The sequence below is a fragment of the Lindgomyces ingoldianus genome (assembly GCF_010093535.1).
Source record: "Lindgomyces ingoldianus strain ATCC 200398 unplaced genomic scaffold BDR25scaffold_44, whole genome shotgun sequence".
NCBI classification, from domain to species: Eukaryota; Fungi; Ascomycota; class Dothideomycetes; order Pleosporales; family Lindgomycetaceae; genus Lindgomyces; species Lindgomyces ingoldianus.
The window spans coordinates 265,343-286,659 of NW_022985205.1; the positions used below are offsets into that span (position 1 = coordinate 265,343).

General features: G+C 32.9%; 1 protein-coding gene across 1 annotated transcript; it reads left to right on the forward strand.

The window, feature by feature from the left end:
* Positions 1-18,264: 18,264 nt before the first annotated feature.
* BDR25DRAFT_346609 (uncharacterized protein) lies at positions 18,265-20,918 on the forward strand. The gene is made up of 2 exons (XM_033694159.1): positions 18,265-18,904; positions 18,953-20,918. Exons 1-2 carry the CDS (start codon positions 18,315-18,317, stop codon positions 20,673-20,675), a joined length of 2,313 nt encoding a protein of 770 aa, XP_033541422.1. The 5' UTR covers positions 18,265-18,314; the 3' UTR covers positions 20,676-20,918.
* Positions 20,919-21,317: the final 399 nt, after the last annotated feature.

A 21,317-nucleotide genomic window follows, 5' to 3' on the forward strand; every position in this document is an offset into this window, starting at 1 on the left:
TTATTAATAAAATTTAAAATATATTTAAATATGTTTATAAAAAGCTTACATAGGCTTAAGCTTTTTAACAAGAGTACATAAACTAATTCTAAACTTCTACCCCTGCGTATGCAGCTAGCAAGAAAGTCTAGCTAGACACTAGAAATATCTAAATAAACTAATAATTAAAAAAACTTAATTAAAAAAACCTTAGCCTCTTTATAGTAGCTTATATAGTCTTATTACACACTTACTAATTAATCCTACCTAACAGCATAAAGATACACCCTGTGTTCTATGTATTATTGCTGCGCTAAGTAGCCTTTAAATCTAACTATCTACCTAGACAGCTAAACCTGCTACCTAAACTTGTTATTATAAATAATAAACTAGAATATGTTATAAAAGACATTAAATAAATCTAGTTTAATAAAAAAAAACATATTTATAAATACTTTATAAAATAGACTAGATATAACAAACTATTATAGAAACCTATAGAAGCTTTATAAGAGAACTTTATAGTAACCTAATTCTACACCTAATACCTATCTAAACTAAACCTGTACTCTAATAAAGACAACTTAATGCTAGAACTACTAATGTAAAGAATTCCCTTCCTAATAAGAGGGGGGGTACTGTTACAGTATCCTCTCTAGATCCTAGACATAACTATATTAGATGTGTACTAGAGTATTATTAGTGCACGTCTAACATAAACACAACATAACATAGACATAAACTTAAGCATAAACTGCCTTAACACTAACTAAACTTAAAATAGGCTTAATTTATACCTAAAGTGCTTAGACTTTTAAGCTAAGTATTTAATTACTAATTTTCTTTTAAACCTTCCTGTTCCTTACACAACGTCTTGTACCTACTATAATACCTTACGTAGTAATTAAACTAGACCTCTGTGAAGCTCTATAACCTTACTCGTGCATAATCGTGACACTATGTCTATTAAGGATAAAAAGTTAGTATCTCTACTGCACTTTTAGTTTAGTCTCTCTATTAAAAATTATCTTAAGCTATTAAAGCCTAAAGTTATTATTAGTTTATTTACTTAACGTACCTAACGGGTTGGCCGGCCACACGGGTTGGCCGGCCACTTTTGCCAAGCCCCCACTAAAACCACCCTATTCTCTTGCAAAACAGCCTACTTTAGCCCTATATAGAGTAATACAACATAAGATATTATTTAGAGTCTACTTCTGCTACTTACTTACACGTACGCAAGTTATGCCTAGTCTAATTGCACTGCCTGCATTGCCTTTAACTTAGCTTACTTTCTTTAGCGCGCACCTGCGTCTTTAGCTTCTTCCTATTACTACGCGCTCTAAACTCCTTTAGAGTAGTTAGATAAGCTTTATTCTTAACTATTAAGGTCTCTTCTGCCTAAATTTACTTCCTTTTATGTAATTTATGTTGCGTGGCAGCTTTATTTGCTGCTTAAAGCTCTATAATCTTATAGCCTACTTTATTACGTTAATGCCCTAGATAACTATTATCTACTTTTTATTACCTTGCTATATTACCTTTAGCTGTCCTTGTCTCTCTAAAGCTGTAATAACTGCTCTAGTTAATATCTAGCCTATTATAAAGCCTAATTTGTTAAAGTTATACCTGTCTTTATCCTAGATACTATACTTAGCTTTTATGTTAGCTACTAGGCAAAACTAGCCCTAGATAACCTCTAGATCCTTATAGAGCGCTCTTTTATAATTATACTTATAATTAAACTTTATTATAAACTTAGGGTAGTGCTTAACCTACATACTAGTCTAGTTTAAGCTAACCTGGCCTAGATTACACTCTGTAGGCAAGGAATTAGCTATATTAGCTATAGCTGTAAGCTTAAGAGGAAATTTGCGTGTAATAAGCTTAAGTATGTACTTAATAACTACTTTTTTTTTAAGCTTAGTTAGATTCCTTAATTTAGGCTAGCATTCTGCTTGTGAAGGCTGTCTAGCGCGTTAATTGCTTAGTGTTGTGTAAGAGACATTATAGATAGCTGCAGCGCGTTGTAAGGAGAGTTTTAAGTCTTATTTAAGAGCCTAAAGAGCAAGCTATATCTAACGTTCTTTAGAAGATTTAATCTAGTGTTGTTGTTAAGGCATTATGTAGATAGGTAGAGTTTGGTGGGGGCTTGGCAAAAGTGGCCGGCCAACCTGTGTGGCCGACCAACCCGTTAGGTACGTTAAAGATAAGGTAAAGAAAGCTTTATATATCTTAAGATTAAAGTCCTAAAGCTATAAGTCTTAAATGTTACCTATAACTGCCTAGTAGATAAGGCCTAGAGAGAGAGAGGATCTGTTAGCGCATATATAAGCAATTGTTGTTATCTACTTATAGTTGCTGTCCTAAACTATCTGCTTAATCCCACTCTCTTTATACTTCTGCTAGGAGAAGATCTGCTTTATCTTTAAAAGCACTCTAATTAAGAAGCCCTTTTTATCTATATTGTACATGTTTTCTAGCTAGATATTGTATTATTTAATCTTACGCTTTAGGAGATTAAAATATACTGCGTATTTAAAGGCAGAATTAGCTCTCTTCCTCTCCTTGTTAATGCTAGTAGTCTACTTTAATACTAGGTTAACTTAGTAATGCTTAAGAAACTAGTCTAGCCACAAGCTCCCTACCTGTTTGCTGCTTATTTTAGTAGCAAAGTTGCGTAGCATGTTTCTTGTAGAGGGTAGCCCTTACTTACACAGTCTCTTAATGTATTCTAAGAGCTCCCTCTTCTAACAGTTGTTTAAAAGTTGTTAATTCTTATATTGCTCTGCACAGGAGCCTTAGACCCTGCGTGTCACGGTATCCTCCCTGGATCCTAGACATAACCGTATTAGACGCGTACTAGAGTATTATTAGTGCACGTCTGACATGAACACAACACAACACAGACATAAACTTAAGCATAAACTGCTTTAACACTAACTAAACCTAAAATAGGCTTAATTTATACCTAAAGCGCTTAGACTTCTAAGCTAAGTATTTAATTACTAATTTCCTCTTAAACTTTCCTGTTCCTTACATAACATCTTTGTCACGGTCAACTTGGACATGCCTCGGACTCTCCCCGGAGAGCCCTCGGCCCAGCCTTGGGCACATGACGTCCCGTCACGTGCCCTAGCACATATATATATATCTTCTTACAAACCCCTAAGTCTCCTTAAGGATTTATCTATTAATACTATCCTGTACCCCCTTCTGCGCTTTACGCTTTCTGCTTTACAGTGCTCTTATAATTTAAATTCTTTATACTCTTTTATAGAGACGCAGTTAGTTTAAAGAACAGAAGGCTACTTTTACTACTACTTTTTAAGCTTTACTTTAATTAAAGAGCTATAATAACAATAGCTAACAGCAGTTGCACACGCAAAAGCAGGGCCACAGCTACTACCCCTTCTAAGGCTGTTCTAGAGACGCCCTATAATAACTCTAGTGCTTAACTTCTTAAGCACCTTACATCTTAGCGCTTTAACTAAATTCTACTAGATTAGTAAGTATAAGAAGTAAAAAATAAAAAACACTAAGTTTTTAAGTTAAAAGATAAGCAAGACTCTAGAAACTATTAAAGACATAGTTAAACTAAACCTAGAAACTTTTTAAGTTACACTAGATAAGAATTAAATAACCCTTTTATTACACTAAGCCCCCTAGGTTTTAGAACTTTAGGGACTACTAGTTAGCTCTCTATAGGCTACTTACAGCAACTATTAGCAACAGGGGCAAACGCAATACGCTGCAGTACCCTTCTAAGGCAGGCCTAAACTAGCTCTACTGCTGTCCTAGTGCAACTCTTAACTAATAAAGTGTTTATATAATTACTTTTTATAAAAGCTTTTTAGCTTAAGGCTAAAAAAGCTTTAAAAGCTAAAATTAGTTAAGCTTATAAATAAGCTTAGATTACTTTTATAACTCTTAGCTTATCTTTTAAAACTACTCTAAATTAACTCTAATTCTAAGCTAGCCTAAATAAAACCTTAAGTTAGCTATTTAAAATTAAGGCCTTTTTAAAGCTTAGCTTTTTAAAGAAGTCTCTAACTCTACAGTAAGTAGACACTTAGGTAAGAGATATAAACAGTATCTAAAAATATATAGACTTTTTAGATAACTTTGCTACTTAAACTTAATAAATTATTAACTAGATCTAGTTTAAAGTTTATAAAGACCTAATTAGTTATGCTATTAATAAAGGCACTATTAAAACCTAGGCTTAGCTTTAAACTAAAGTACACAAGCTTACCTAGGATCCTTTTCTAACGCAGTATAAAAACTACTATTACTTTTAGAATATAAAGTAAAAAGTAGGTAATATATTTAACACTTTTATTACTTAGCTATCTTAGTAAGAAGGTCTTTTAAAAAACACTTTTTTCTAAACCTCTAATAAAAAGGAACTCTATAAAATTAAAATTACCTTTATATAGAGCTGCCTTTTAGAATTTATCTAAAGAGAAATGTAGCATAATAGCTTACTTAAGTTTATAAACACTTAGCTAGAGTTTAAGCGCGCTATACGCAACACTAAAACTGTTACTTACTCTAAGCAAGCTTTAATAACGCCCTAGGCTAGCTCTAAAGACGCTTTAACTTAAAAAAAAAAGCAGTTCTGCTCTACCTTAAACTCTTAATAGTAGTAGAAAGATAAAAGATAAGACTAGAAGCCTATAAGCTAATTAATAAGCAACTAATAGTCTTTAGTATAGAAGACTAATACTACTGTAACAACACCTTAAGAGACCTCTAGTAAACATAAGCTCTACTAGAAAAACTAATTTAACTAAAAAGATAATAATAGCATAAAAAAAAAAAAGCCTTAGTTATAAATCTTACATACTTGCAACTAAGGCCTAAATTAAATAGTAAGCAGCTCTATATTATAGTTTAGGTGCAGCTTAAACTCTCTAACAGCAGAACAACTATCCTCTGCAGCCTTTATAACATAGGTGCTAAATTAAACCTAATAAATGCTAGTGTTATTTAGAAATATAGCCTTTTGTGTAAGCACTACTATAAGAAGCCTAATATAAGCTTTATTAATAATTACTAATTATAGTTAGGATTACTATATAATCTTTCCCTTATCTACACAGACAATAGGGGTACTAATAAAAAAGTTAGCTTTTAAAGATTTTAGTTAGCTAATTTCTTAAGTTATAACCTAATTTTAAAGTATCTTTAGCTGTAAGAAGCTAACCCTAAAATCTGTTTTAAAAACAGTACATTTAAGTAGTAGAAAAATAATAATAGTAAAATCTAGTTAGTATCTGCTAAGAAGCTTTTAAAGGACTTTAGTCTTAAAAAGACTACATACATGCTGCACTCTACCTCTTATACTATTTAACTAATAAGCAATAATGTTAGGAAGGAAGCCCTCTTAGAGGAACTGCTTTAGGGACACCCTAAACCTGCTCTACAAGCTCCTAGGCCTAGTAGCAATATAGTGCAGGATGTAAAGTACTTTTATTATTAAGGGCTACTCTAGTTAAAGAAGTACATGCTTAAAATTTAAAAGCATTTTTAAAAGTGTGTTAAGATGTTTTTAAAGCTTTTATAGCTTTCTAAAGCTATAGCTTATTATGTAGTAGCTAGTATCTATAATTAAGGCTACTGCTAGGCCACACTACCTACAGGCGTTGCCTAGGTACTTCCTAATAACAGCAATAAGTATTTAGGCACTAATAATGCTAACAACGCTTTAGACCCTAAGGAACTTACGCATGTTCCCCTTAAGTTCTACTTTTAGTAGTATGCTTTTAGCAAACATTATATAAACATCTTTAGGCTAAATAGTAAGTATAATTATGCTATAAAAATCAAAAAAAGAAAAAAGATTTTAAACCTCTTAATCTATAACCTCTCTTGCTACAAACTAGATATCCTGCAGAAATACCTTAATGCAGCCTAGGAGAAGAGTTAGATACGCCTAAGCAGGTTGCTAGCAGGTGCTTTTATCCTCTTTGTTCTAAAACTAGATAGGACACTATAACTTTATATTAACTATTAAGGTTTTAACAAAATTATAATTAAAAACTAATATCTTATTTTACTTATAAGTAAGATGTTAGATTGCCTGTTAAAAGCTAAAGTCTTTATAAAGCTTAACCTTTATAACACCTACTATAGGCTTTGCATTAAGGAAGGGGATAAGTAGAAGACTACTTTTAAAACCTAGTATAGGCATTTTAAGTACTTTATTATGCCCTTTAGCCTAGCTAATGCTCTAGCCACCTTTTAGTCCTATATCTATAGGGCTTTAAAAGGCTTATTAGATAGAACATGTGTTATCTATTTAAATAACATCTTTATTTACTCTAAAGATAAAAAAGACTATAAGTAATATATCTTTAAAGTTCTTAATTAACTAGTAAAATAAAAACTATACTGTAAAGCATCTAAATGTTCTTTTAAGACAAAGGCTGTTAAGTTTCTAGGCTTTATAGTTACACTAAAAGGTGTAGTAATAGACTTATTACGCGTCTAGATAATTAAAAAATAGCCTAAGCTAAAAAGCTTTAAGAACATCTAAGTATTTTTAGGCTTTATAAACTTTTATTAAAGATTTGTTTATAATTACTTAGAGATTACACGCCTACTAGTTAACTATATAACAGCTGCTTAAGCTCTAAGTCTGCCCTATAGGGGCCCTAACTTAAAAAAAAAGAAGGAAGTAAAGTAGAATTATAAAAGTCTTATAAAGTAGTACTAGAAATAGTTCTAGCCTAAAAAGGCTTATAACACCTTTCTAACTTTTAAGTTAAAATTTATAAATGCCTTAGTTTTCTAGCACTTTAATCTATTAAAGCTAGTTATAATTATTATAAACACTTTTAAGTTTACTATAGTAGTAATACTGCTCTAGCCTTAGTTTTTTAAGCTAGCAGTAAATTGCTACTAAAGGCCTATAGCCTTCTAGAGCTGCAAGTTAAGCAGCCTATAACTCTATTAGCATACGCATAACAAGGAGTTATGCGCAATTGTAGAGAGCTTTAAACATTAAAGGCACTACCTAAAGTACACTCTAAGCATAATTTAGGTACTTTTTAATTATAATAATCTATACTATTTTATAATAACAAAAGAGCTCTCCTTTAAGCAAGCCTGCTAGGTAAAAGAGCTAGCGCAGTTTAATTTTAAAATTAAATATAAGCTAGGTCTAGAAAACCTAGCTAATAGACTATCTAGAAGACCTAATTACATAAAAAAGGTCTTCTTAGAAGAAGTAAAATTACTATAAAACATAATGCTTTTAACTTTATAGTAAAAGCTTTAAGTGTAGGCAATTTAAACATCTACAGCTTGTTGCGCTAGTTAGGCAGTATGTAGTATAACTTCTCCTAACAGTAACCTAGTAAGGTGCTGTACTATACCTAGGGAATCCCTAAATCTACCTAACATAATGTTAATTATTAAAGGTACGCCTCTATTAACCTAACCTGTTATTTCTACAGACTATAGCAGTTACAAGGCAGTTAATCCTAAAGCGCTGTAGGTCCTCTATAGGGAACCTATAATGCAATAATAGACTTAGGATGTTATAAAGAAGTTTCTTTATTACCCTTACATCTATAGAATGTTGTTGCTAAACTATTTTACTATTATAGCTATATAAGATAAAAACACTTATTTTTTAAAAGTCTTAAAACATCTTTTTAAGTATATTAAGTAAGTGTAAGAAACTAATAAGGCCTATTAGTTAAATGCGCTCTTAACAAAAAAAAAAGTAAGTAAGGTAAAAAAGGGCACCCTATTTTAAAAGCATAACCCTATAGGTGTCCTACGCAGGAATAGGAGAGTATAGATCCTAGATAATAAAGCCTTATGTTAAAATATTTTAATAAAGAACTATAATAACTCTATAGAAAAGTATTATAGTGTTAAAAAGACTACAAACCTCTTTAAAAGGAAATACTACTAGCTATACCTTTACTATAATGTTTATAAGTATGTTGTAAGGTGCGCACTATGCTAGCTAAATAAGATTTAGTAGCATAAGCTTTAAAAGTTGCTAGAACCTTTACCTCTACTTACTTTTTTATAAAGGCACTACTTACTAGACTTTATTACTAACTTGCTAGAGTTAAAAGACTTTATAAGTAGTACTTATAACTTAATTTTAGTACTTATTAACTACTTCTTAAAGTATGTCTAGTACCTTCCTGTTACTAAAACTATTATAGTAAAAAAACTAGCTACTTTTCTAAAAAAGTAATTCTTTATAAAGATAAAACTACTAGATACTTTTATTTTTAATTATAGTTTAATCTTTACTAGTTAGTTTTAGTTAGATATCTACTTTTACTTAAAGATTAACTACTAGCTTAGTATAGCTTTCTATTTTTAGACTAATAAGTAAACTAAGTATTAAAATTAAAAATTAAAGTTATTCTTATAGTTATACTTAAACTACTAGTAAGATAATTAGTGCAAGCTGCTACTATACACAGAGTATGCTTATAACTCTAAGAAACACTCCTTTTATAGCAAATGCCTAATACACGTAGCGTACAGGGTCACTTTAAAGGGCTTTAACAAGGTTAAGGACAATTATTAGCTTAGGCGCCTGCCCTAGGTATAGAACAAGTCTAGAAAGGCACTAGCCTTGCAGGACTAAGTAGTCACTTATCTCTTAAGATAGAACAAGTAATAGGAAGCTGCGCACTTATGCCTTAAGTAAGCGCAGCAGCACTAGGTTAAATAGTACAACACTAAGCATTTAGAAAAGCACTTTAGTGTAAGAGATTAAGTTATTCTAAGGTTAAAGCACATTAAAACACAGCATCTATTAAAAAAGCTTAATGCAATGTACCTAAAACTCTTTAAGGTACTTAAAAAAATTAAAAAGCTAGCATACTAGCTAGACTTACTATAATTAATGTAAAGGATTTATCTTGTCTTCTATGTTTTACTGCTAGAGCAATAGAACAAGCCTCTTTAAGAAAAGCCCTTCTAGCCTAGGCCTGTACATGTCCTAGAGACAGATAGTAGAGACTGCTATAAAGTTAAAGGAATTCTTAAACATAAAGATTTAAAAGTAGAATAATAGTTTTTTATAAAGTAGCTTAAGTAGCTTTTTAAAAACTTTACTTAAAAACCTAAAAAATACTTTAATAACTATAAAAAAGTTTTTTAGAATTATTAGCTTACTTTATGTAATACATTACAATAGAAGTAATAGCTAAACGCTACACCTGCAGGTACCCTTTAAAGGACAACTACACTAACTTTAGCACCTATAGTAAAACTTAATGTAATTTAAACTCTATAACATAGGAATTACTAAAGAAAGTTAGCACATAAATAGAAAAAAAATAAAGTAATAACTTATACTTTTTACTATAAAATTTTAACTTTATGTAGCTTATAAGGTTATAACCTAGAGCAGAGTGTAAATGTCTGTATTAAAGGTACTATCTAGGGCCCCACTAGACCTAGAGAGGTCCTAGGTAAAGTCTAGACTAGGTATTATCCACATATATAACAGGAACATTCTAAAGATTTCTAAAAACATTGCTAGCTACTCTCTTAGTAAAATAAAAGTTCTGCGCGCTTTTAATTTATCTATGCTATACTAGACTACTAATTTATAACTAGTAAGCTTACCTTCTTAGTAGTAGGTATATTTAGCCTATAGTAGTACTACTGTTTCTCCTAGTTAGTTGCGCAGCTGTCTTTAAAAAAAATTGCCTTAAACTTAAACTAAATAATAGTATTATTTAAATAGTTTTTACTAACACTACTAAGACTACTTTAAAACAAAGTTAGCTATAATTTAAATAACCTATAATACTAAGACATACTTTATACTACTTATAGTTATGTTTTTAAAAAACCTAATACTGCTAGGCATACTCTGCTAGCGTAAAGCCCTTAGTCTTACGCTTTAACTACTAAGAGTATGCATTAATATGCTCCTTAAAGGCTAGCGCATACAGAAGGACATCCTTTTAATAGCAGAGCTAAGCCTTAGCATCTAAGTTAAGTTCTTAACTTAAGTTACTTATAGTCTTAATAGCGCGTTTATTATAGTTAAGAGCTTAGTTAATATAGTACTAAAGGATATTTCTAGCGCAGTAGAAGTAGGGGTTAAGCTATATAAAGTTAGCATAAACTTAAAAAGCTTTAAAAAGACTTACTTTTACACAGCTACCTACCTTTTTATTAGCACAGCCTTTATAAACACTAAATAGTGTGCCTTTTAGGCACACGCTAGCATTTATAGCTATATAAAGATTAAAAGCTAAGAGCTTTTTACTACCTTTTTTAGATAATAGTGTAGCAACACAGCTACAGCACTATTTCTAGATAAGTAGCAGCTAAGGCTCTAAGTAAGGCAGGAGCTTATAGACATGCGCAGGAATCTCCTCTTTAAAGCACTAGGCAAGAGATGTAATAGGCATAGTAAAGAAAAATAAAGTTATAGCTAAAAAAACTAGTTAAAAAAAAGCTAAAAAAAAGTAAAAAAAAAAAGTTTAAAAATAGTAGAAATTGTCAGATATGCGCACCTACTGTCAAGACAGGAGGAACGTTTGACGAAAGCTGCTACATAGTACGAGCAATAAGCTCGAACAGTATGTTGCCGCAAATTGCTGCATTTTGCAGCATTTTGCAGCATTTTGCATCATGTTGCAGCAAATTGCAGCATTTTGCATCATGTTGCAGCAAATTGCAGCATTTTGCAGCATTTTGCAGCATGTTGCAGCAAATTGCAGCATTTTACAGCATGTTGCAGCAAATTGCAGCATTTTGCAGCATGTTGCAGCAAATTGCAGCAAATTGCAGCATGTTGCAAGCTGGTCGCGCATAGGGCTAGTGCGCGAGGGACTCGGATCGGCAGAACAAAAAGCCGAGCAACACGAGTAGAGCAGAAAAAGGATCGATAAATCAAGACAATCAACACAATCAATCAATCATCCCATACATCATATCCAAACCCATCATTCATCTCAGGAAGCCCAGAAACAGTGCTTCAATCTGACAGAAATAGTATTTTATACTTAAACCTACACTTACCTTTTTTACTTTATATAAGGTCTAGAGTTGCTTTAGAGCCTTACTACTTATAACTTACTTAGTATAGAATGTTAGAGAGATAAAAAAACATATAAACAGCTTAAAAAAACTATTACTTATACTTACACTTAACTAACTAGAAAAGTAACTACTTCTAGTAAATAGTAACACATTAAAAGCATTATTCTTAAGCATTTTACATATAAAGATATTTCTAAAGCACTAATTTATTAGTACTTAAAAGAACTAGTAGAACAACTTACTTATATAGCACTATACCTCTCTATTTAGCACTTGCAACTCTAGACTAAAGTAGCTATAGATTTAGTTTTAAAAGCTTTACAGCACTAACTTTAAAACTATTCTAGCAATACATTAAAACTTTAAGCTATTTTAAATAAAATTATAATATTATAAGCTTACTAATAACTATTTTTTTAATAAGAAAGACTTAGTAATTAACTACTACATTTAAGAAAACTACCTACGTAGAAGCAGTGCATCTACAAATGCTTTGTAGTACTTATAAGTACTAAAACTAAAACTTTAGGACTTTTAAAAGTAGACCTTAACTAAATAGTAAAGAAGAAAAGTTATAATTTTAAGTTACTTTTATAAAAGTAAGCTTTTTAATTATAGACTATTTACTTTACTTAGCTTTTATAGGCTTATTAGGCTTAACCTAATAAAATAAAAACACCCTACATTAGCAGCTATAGCGCTAGTAATAACATTTTAACTTTTCTAGTTATACTTCTTTAGACATAGTTTTCTCTTACTAAGGTTTTTTAGAGTTTAGTTACTAGTAATAAGTACTACCTAGGTGTAACCTGTACAGTCCCTACTGCAGGTCCGCCTAGGGCTAGTCTAAGTTACCATAATATCCTACCTATCTAATCGCAGGATCAAGGACGACCTGCAGAAGGAGGGGGGCCATGTCACGGTCAACTTGGACATGCCTTAGACTCTCCCTAGAGAGCCCTTGGCCCAGCCTTGGGCACATGACGTCCTGTTACGTGCCCTAGCACATATATATATATCTTCTTACAAACCCCTAAGTCTCCTTAAGGATTTGTCTATTAATACTATCCTGTACCCCCTTCTGCGCTTCACGCTTCCTGCTTCACAGTGCTCTCACAATCTTATACCTACTATAATACCTTATATAGTAATTAAACTAGACCTCTATAAAGCTCTATAACCTTACTTGTGCATAATTATAACATTATGTTATGTTAAAACTTTAGCTAAGAATAGCCTCTAAATTTAATCTAATAAGCTTAGTACTTACATAACTTTAAGCTATTAAAGTAAGCTAAAAAGCTTTCTAAAAAGCGCTTACTTTATAAAAAAGCTACTATGTTATAAGCTTTAAAGCTTTTTAAAAGGACTTTAAAGAATAGCTTTATGTTATTAAGTAGTCTGTTTCTGCTTTAACTTTTATTATAGTAGTAAGAACTAAGAACTTACTAGCCTTAAAGCTTACTTAAAAGTCTAAAGATAGCTTAACTTTTTTCTGCCTAATACTACCTACAACTTATAACTTTTTTAACTTAGTAATAAAATCTAACTAACTCTCTAATCCTCTGCTGTTTAATAAAAAATAAAAAGACTTACCTTTTTTTTTATATAAGCTTTAATATAAACTTAAAGGAAATGTAGACTAATTCTCTTCTAAACACTTTTAGTTACTATATGCCTACTTTTAACTTAACTATAATATAACAGCCTTAATTAACTTACTAATAAATAAGAATATTATTAACCTAAATTAATTTATAGTGTTCTTATAAGTAACTTATAAAGACTTAAATAAAAAGTTAACAGCTCTAAGTTGCCTAAACACTTTATAATAAAAAAAAAAGCTTTACTTTACACTTTACTAAGTTTTACTAACTTGCATCTAATATAGGCCTAAATAAGATAGGTCTAATTATAGCCTTATATAACTCTCTCTTAACTAAACTGTAACGCGCTATAGTAGGAGAACCCCTTCTAAACAACCTTAACATGTATATAAACTTAATTACTACCTATAATAATAACATAAGGTTCTGTTCTGTATAAGCCCTAATACGCCCCTAAACTAGCGCAGTTATAAATAAAAACTTTAATGTAATAAAAATTAATTTAAATTATGCTTTAGTTAGTTCTAAAAAGTGTAAAAATTATAAAAAAAAAAGTTAATGCTTTAAGTGTAGTAAGCATAGTTATATTTTTTAAAACTGCTCTATTCCCTTTTTTTAAGTCTATGTAAGTAGTGCTGCTAGCACTTATTAAAGATTTTTACTATTTTAATTTTATTTTTATAAAGGCTCTAACTTATATTTAAGCCTTAATCCCTCTTACTACTCTTAACATAGCCGCAGCTATAGCAGTAGAAGCCTGCAAAAAGGCTTGTCCTAGGGCTAAGTTGCCCCCTAGGACTAATTTAACACTAGATCTCTGCTAACTTATAGGCTAAGTCCCCTACTAATAACTAGAAGTACTAAGTTAATATTCCTATATATTTATAATAAGAAACTATATTAGCTCTAATATAAGCTCTTATTAACTTAGAAGTAAATAGCATAGGTTATATTAATAAAGAACTAGCATGTAAACTAAATCTCTAATTAACACTACTTACCTAAACAATTTACTTAACTAGATTTAATAGAAAATAACTTAAAAAAAGTTTTATCTTTTATACTATAACTATTATAATTACTTACTAACACTATAAGGAGTAGATTAAGCTCTATGTAATAAACATAGAATGTTATAACCTAATCTTAAGACAACTATAGCTGTATTAGCATAAAGTTGCCTTTAATTACTAAAAGTAAGTTTTAAACTTTAACTTTTTTTAATGCTAAAATATATGCTTACACTTATACCTAAATAACACCTAAATAGCACTTAATATAAAAGGTTTTTAGACCTACTTTTTAATAACCTAGAAAAGAACTACTTAAGTAAGGCTAATAAGCTAGGCCTCTTACTAAAATAGGCTATGTAAAATAATTTAATAACTACTTAAACTTAAAAAAAAAAAAGCCTTTAAAAAACTTTTACTTACTTAATTTAAACATAAACTAGGACTTAAACAGCAGATAGACATCTACTACATAAAACCTGCTCTATTTATAACCCTAGCTTAATAACTAGATTATAAAATCTACGCAGTTATAATTTCTAATATAGACTAAGCTTTAGCTTTTTAAAAACACACTAACTTAAAGATAATAGTCTTTTAAGACTACTATAACTTATTACATGTCTTTTTCTAAGATAAGTCTAATAAGCTTTTAATATAACATCTATATAATTACTAAATAACTCTTAAGCTTAGTAAACAACCTAGTTATAAGCTACTATATAGAATATTACTAAATAAATTAAAAGTGCTCTAAAAATACTTTAATAAGAACCTAAAAAAAGGGTTTATTTAAGCTAGCTTCTTACTAGTAGTGTTACTTATACTATTTATAAAGAAACCTAGGAGTAGGCTTTAATTTTATATTAACTACTAAAGACTAAACACTATTACTATTAAAAACTAATACTTAATTTCTTTTTTATAAGAAACCTTAAGCTAACTAAGTAAAGTAAAGTATTTTATAAAGTTAAATATTATTACTGCCTTTAATAAGCTAAAAATAGTAAAGGGTAATAAGTAGCTAATAGTGTTTTAAACCTAATATAGACTATTTAAGTACTTAGTAATGCCCTTTAGCTTAGCTAACGCGCTTAGTACTTTTTAACATTTTATAAATAACTTGCTTTAACTCTACCTAGACGTGTTCTACACTGTGTATATTAACAATATTCTAATTTATAGTAATAGCCTTTTAGAGCATAAACAGCATGTACGCTTAGTGCTAAAGGCTATAGAAGAAGTAGGTCTATAACTTAATATAGACAAATGTAAGTTCTACTAATTAAAAGTTATATATTTAAGATATGTAATCTTTATAAATAGTATTTAAATAGACCTTATTAAAGTTTAGACTATGCTAAATTAGTAATACTTAAAGAATATAAAAGATGTTTAAGCCTTTATAAGATTTACTAACTTTTACTAATAATTTATTAATAACTTTTTATAGCTAGTAAGCCTTATAATTACACTTACTAAAAAAGAGGTTTAATTTAACTTTAACTTAAATTACTAATAGTTTTTTAACTAGCTAAAAAAAGCTTTTACTAAAGCCCTAATACTCTACTACTTTAACTTTAAACTACTAATACTTATAGAAGCTAATGCCTTAGACTACATAGTAGCAGAAGTTCTCTTCTAGACTAAGCTAGATAGGACTATTAGGCCTATTATATACTTTTTAAAAAGAATAAGTCCTACAGAAAGTAATTATAAAATTTATAATAAAAAATTACTTACTATAGTATACTACTTTAAATAATAGCAACTTAAACTAGAAAGTGCAGCGCATCTAATATAGGTCCTATCTAACTATAAGAACTTATAGTACTTTATAACTATAAAATAACTTAGCTACTAATAAGCCTATTAGTTTAAATACTTATTTTATTTTAATTTTAAAATTACTTATTATCTTAGTTAAGACAGAGGGAAACTAGATGCTTTTATAAAGTAATTCTAAAACATCTTTACTTAGAAAAAAGTATAAAAGGCTTAACACTAAACTCTACTTTAACTTAAGCTATTTTTAGACCTTAACCTAAATAAAATAAATTAAATAATTAATTAAATTATTACTAATAAGTATCTAAATAATAAATTTATTTAAAAAACTTTAAACCTACTTTAAAACAGCGCTAGTTAGTTAAAAAAGGTAATACTAGCTAACTATAAAAACTAAAATAGTAAGCTATATTACTATAACTAACTTATAATTTTTAATTCTAATAAACTAAAAATTAAACTACTCTAAATTGTACACAACTTGCCTATTAAAGGACACCTAGGCAGAGGAAAGACTCTTAACCTACTATAAAGAGAGTACTACTAGCCCTAAATGTTCTATACTGTACGCTAATATATATTATGTTGCTATACTTGCTGTAAAGTAAAGGCCTTTTAAAAAAGGTATAATAGCCTACTTAAACTACTTCTAATCTTTAAATAAGCTTAGAAAAACATATTAATTAATTTTATTATAAACCTACCTTTATCTAAAAAGTACATAAATATTATAGTAGTTGTTAATTACTTAACTAAGTATTAACACTTAATACTATATTCTTTTATAACTGCCCCTAATATAGCCTAGTTATTCTACTAATATGTATAAGTTTACTATAGCCTGCCTAATATAATTATATTAGACAGAGGTACACAGTTTGTCTTAGCTTTCTAGAATAAACTTTATAAATAGCTCTAAATTATTCTCTATCTATCTATAGCTTTTTACCTAGAGACTAATAGCTAGACTAAGAATATAAACACTATAATAAAATAAGTCTTATAAGCGTACATAAACTATTAGTAAGATAACTAGGTAAAATAGTTAGCTACAGCATAGTTTAAAGCTAATAATATAACATTTAAATTAACATAAGTATCTTTGTTTTTAGTAAACTATAAATACTACTCTTAAATAAGATTTAAACTACTTATAAATACTCTTTAACTAACTTATTAATTTATATAAGTAATAAATATAAATAGACTTATTAATAAAATTTAAAATATATTTAAATATGTTTATAAAAAGCTTACATAGGCTTAAGCTTTTTAATAAGAGTATATAAACTAATCTTAAACTTCTACCCCTACATATACAGCTAGCAAGAAGGTCTAGCTAGACACTAGAAATATCTAAATAAACTAATAATTAAAAAAACTTAATTAAAAAAACCTTAGCTTTTTTATAGTAGCTTATATAGTTTTATTACATGCTTACTAATTAATCTTACCTAACAGCATAAAGATACACCCTGTGTTCTACATATTATTGCTGCGCTAAGTAGCCTTTAAATTTAACTATTTACTTAGACAGCTAAACCTGCTACTTAAACTTATTATTATAAATAATAAACTAGAATATGTTATAAAAAATATTAAATAAATCTAGTTTAATAAAAAAAAACATATTTATAAATACTTTATAAAATAGACTAGATATAATAAACTGTTATAGAAACTTATAAAAGCTTTATAAAAGAACTCTATAGTAACTTAATTTTATGCTTAATACTTATCTAAACTAAACCTATACTCTAATAAAAACAACTTAATGCTAGAACTACTAATATAAAGAATTCTTTTCTTAATAAGAGGGGGGATACTGTTACAGTATCCTCTCTAGATCCTAGACATAACTATATTAGACATGTACTAGAGTATTATTAGTGCACATCTAACATAAATATAACATAACATAGACATAAACTTAAGTATAAACTGCCTTAACACTAACTAAACTTAAAATAGGCTTAATTTATACTTAAAGCGCTTAGACTTTTAAGCTAAGTATTTAATTACTAATTTTCTTTTAAACTTTTCTATTTCTCACACAACATCTTGTACTTACTATAATACCTCACGTAGTAATTAAACTAGACCTCCGTGAAGCTCTATAACCTTACTCGTGCACAATCGTGACACTGCGCCACCTTTGCGACAGTGTTAATTATTTAACACTATATTTTTTTGTAACTTAAGTAATATTAACTTTTTCTCTAAACTCTAGGGATTCTAACGCTGCAAGCGCTTCCAAAATTAGGTCTATATTAGTGGAGTTAGTATTATGTGACAATTTTAGTGTTCCTAAGCAAAGTGTGCGCCAGGTGAGCCCGTGCGTCAAGCGAGAAAAACGGGTAATTATGATAGGGAAAAAAGAAGGCTAGATTAAGCATGTAGCAGAGCAGAATAATTACTTAAAGCTTAAAAACGTAGAACAACAAAGCTTTTTAGTTATTTAATTTTCTACTAATCAGATCAATAACCGGCTTATATCCAGACCAATAGGAGAGAGGGCTTGGCGGTAGAGATAGTGTATTATTTGATGGACAATCAGCCTTGGGCTTGGCTTTCCGCCCTCGAACCCCGATGCCAAGCCCTCGAGGAATCCAAGGTGGGGGCATTAAGACACATCAGAGTAGGACTATAAGGCAGAAACAATATTTAACAATACTTACTGATATCGGCATAGAGAAGTGAAGAGTGAAGACCTCTGCAACAGGGCAAAGTCATATACCCGCTTACATAACATAGACACCGCCACACTTTAGCACCGCCACAGCATGACGTTGCATCGCGCCTTCATGGGCAGTCCCATAACCCTCTCCTGCCTACGTCCCCCCCTCACCATGCATCCTACACCCTCTGCTGACACTCTTAAAACATGTCTCACTCCCCGCTCACCCCCACGCAAACGCACGCCCTCTTCGACATCCTAATTCACCACCAACTGTACGCCGAAATCTGCGCCTTCAAGTACCCCCCCGCCATTCAGCAATATGGATACCCGTTCCGGAAACCGGACGGCGTGCAGACAACAAGCCCGCTGCTGCAAAATATGCTGAATAAGTTTGTTCTGCGGCTGCCCGGGTTGAATAGTGTGGGGCAGGGGTTTTGGGAAGAGAAGGTTAGCATGCTGGTTATGAAGATGGGGGAGGCGGAGTTGTCGGAGAGCTATGATAAGGGGGCTATTGGGGCTCGGAAGGCGCTGGCGACGGCTATAAGTAGTCTGTTGGAGTATGTGGCGAGGGGAATGTTGGGGGGGTATCCTGGGGGTCCGAGGGAGAAGGGTGGGGAAGAGGATGAGTATGACCTCACGAAAGCCGAGAATGTATTGCAGGCGTGGGATGATGGGATGCGTGAACTGATATATGGAAACTTGCTAGACGAGCTGTTCGAAAGAATAGCCGAGACCGGGAAACTGGAGGACCATTCCAGTCTCGTCCAGGCGGCGCACGAGTACATCCTGTTAAAGTGAGTTCATCCACTCCTTATATCAAGTGGGCTAATGGAGCGGAAAAGCCTCTCATCCTTCCTCCACCACGTCTTCATCATGTCCCCCGACGGGCAATACATCCTCCGCCTCATTGAAAACGTTCACCGCCTGGTCCCGTACTATGCCGTCAAGCAGACGCTCAAGGTCGGCAACGCAGCCACCATGATCAACGGCATGGTAAAACTCGTCCTTACAAAGCTTTCCGTAACCGCCGTCACAAATTGGCTTGGCTGGACCAACAGCACAAATGACGGCATGAACCTCATGCAGCAAATCCTCTCCACTGTCATGGCCTGGGACACTTCGGAATTCCTTCGCCGCGCGCAAAAGCTCGAGTCCGGCCGCGACGCCCCTATTAAAGCGGTCTTTAAAGCTATAAAATCCTACGTCTACGCTTCTCGCGAGAAACACGACGCCGCACGTGGCATCTCGATGCAAGAATCTAAATCGATAATCGCCGTGATGCTCGAATCTGCAGATCCACCTGTTGCAACTGAGTCATTGACTGAACACCAACACGATATCGCCATGGAATATTTCTCGACTATGTTGTCCATCCGGGACCGCGAGGAGCTCACTAAGATCCTATGTAAACTACAACCTGATCTGCTCACCTCGGCAATTCGAGAACTTGTGAGCGCATACGACCCGATAATCCGAGGCGTCCATAATGCTGTGGATCTATCATCCACTCTTAATGACCTTGAGAACTTCCTTACAGATTTGATTAAAATCTCCAAGCCGAAGAAACCGAATGGAAACGGCACAAGCAACTGCAATAGTAGAACAGGGAGTCGGACAAATAGTCGAACTTCCTCTCCGACCCCAAATGCTAGTGTCCTAGAAGCCGAGCCAAGTACCCATACAGGCATACCTACAGTCGAAGACTACGTCCACCTCCTTCGAAAACATATTCCCTCCGTTCATAAATTCCTGCATCAAGTCGCAAAAAACGCGCCAGAGCTGGCGAATCAGTACCGCGAATATGCGAAAGTGTGTGCGGCCGAACTACGGGTCCACAATGTGGGCACAGAAGCCCATCCTCCAAAACACGTTGAAAAGGGACGAGGGGAGGAAGGAGCAGGTGCTGGAGCAGGCGATATGACAGCCCCATTAACATCGCTATTTTCAAGCCTATCTTCGGTTAAACAAGATGAACTCCGCGCTCTTCTAGACCACCACTCCAAACACTTAAGACACCTAAAGTCTACATCGACAGCGCGACTCAAAACGTTGATCGCGCATACTTCCCGCCCCTCCTCAAGCAACAGTACCAGCAACCTAAACCCTAACCTCAACCCCTCCGCCATCCCCTCCGCCAGCTTCAACACCACCCCCAACCCCAACGTCAATTCCGCCACGAACGCTACTACCACTACTAAACCCCACCATCTGAGAGGCACAACCCACGGCCCCGGAATGTACCTTTCCCGTTGGCACTCCCTCCTCGACAGCACTCTCGTCACGCCCGCCACGCTCTCCGGGCCTGTCCGCCACGGCTGGGAGGTTAAGGGTGAATTGGATGGGAATGGTGCGAAAACTGATATGATGTTAGGGAATGGAAAAAGGACGGGCCGAAGGACAGCCAGAGTTGGGAGTGCTACTCTAAGGGATGGGACAGGCGACGTGGTGGAGAGAAGGGAAAGGAAGAGGGATGGGATTGAGGAGGTTATGACAGAAGCTGTCTGGGAGGGGATGAGAGATGGATGGGTTAGCGTTTGTAGGGGGCTGGAGGTTATGGGGGATTAAGGATGGGTTGGTAGAGTTTGGGGTTGCGAGAAGTATAAGCATGGCAAACCGATGATGAGCAGGCTTGTATATCATGGAATGATTGTAATGGATAAGATTGGAATAAGTTGGGAATGTGCTTCTTGTACATGTACAGGCACGGTACACATAGAAGGGCTTTCAGAACACCCTCCTGTAGACTCGGCATAAACACCTTGGGCTAGCATAGACGTCGGGCTTGTGAGTAGCTCATATCTGAACAATAACAGAATCCAGTACAGCACCTAAACATGCATCATCATCTTCTTCTTCTTCTTCTTCTGTTCTAGGTCTGTATCTCCGGGCATCCAGACTCGGTTTCTTTAAACTCCCGTTTCCGAATCCTGCCTTTGAACCTCTGAACCACCGCCCGGAACCATCACGTCACAGAAGTTAAATCAAGGTTTTCTGCTAAACTAAATTTAACTATAATCACGGGTCCTAGAGTCAGGGCGGAACGGCCGGATAGACGAGTCTTTTGCTCGCGTGACATTTTTCTTGGATTTGAGAACGTGGACGAGCACAAGACGGAAGATGCGTTGGCCGAAACGGAATTAATACCTCGGACATCTTCAGCGCCGACAAAGCGACATGCATGCACGTGAGCGTAGAGGAAGAATTGGT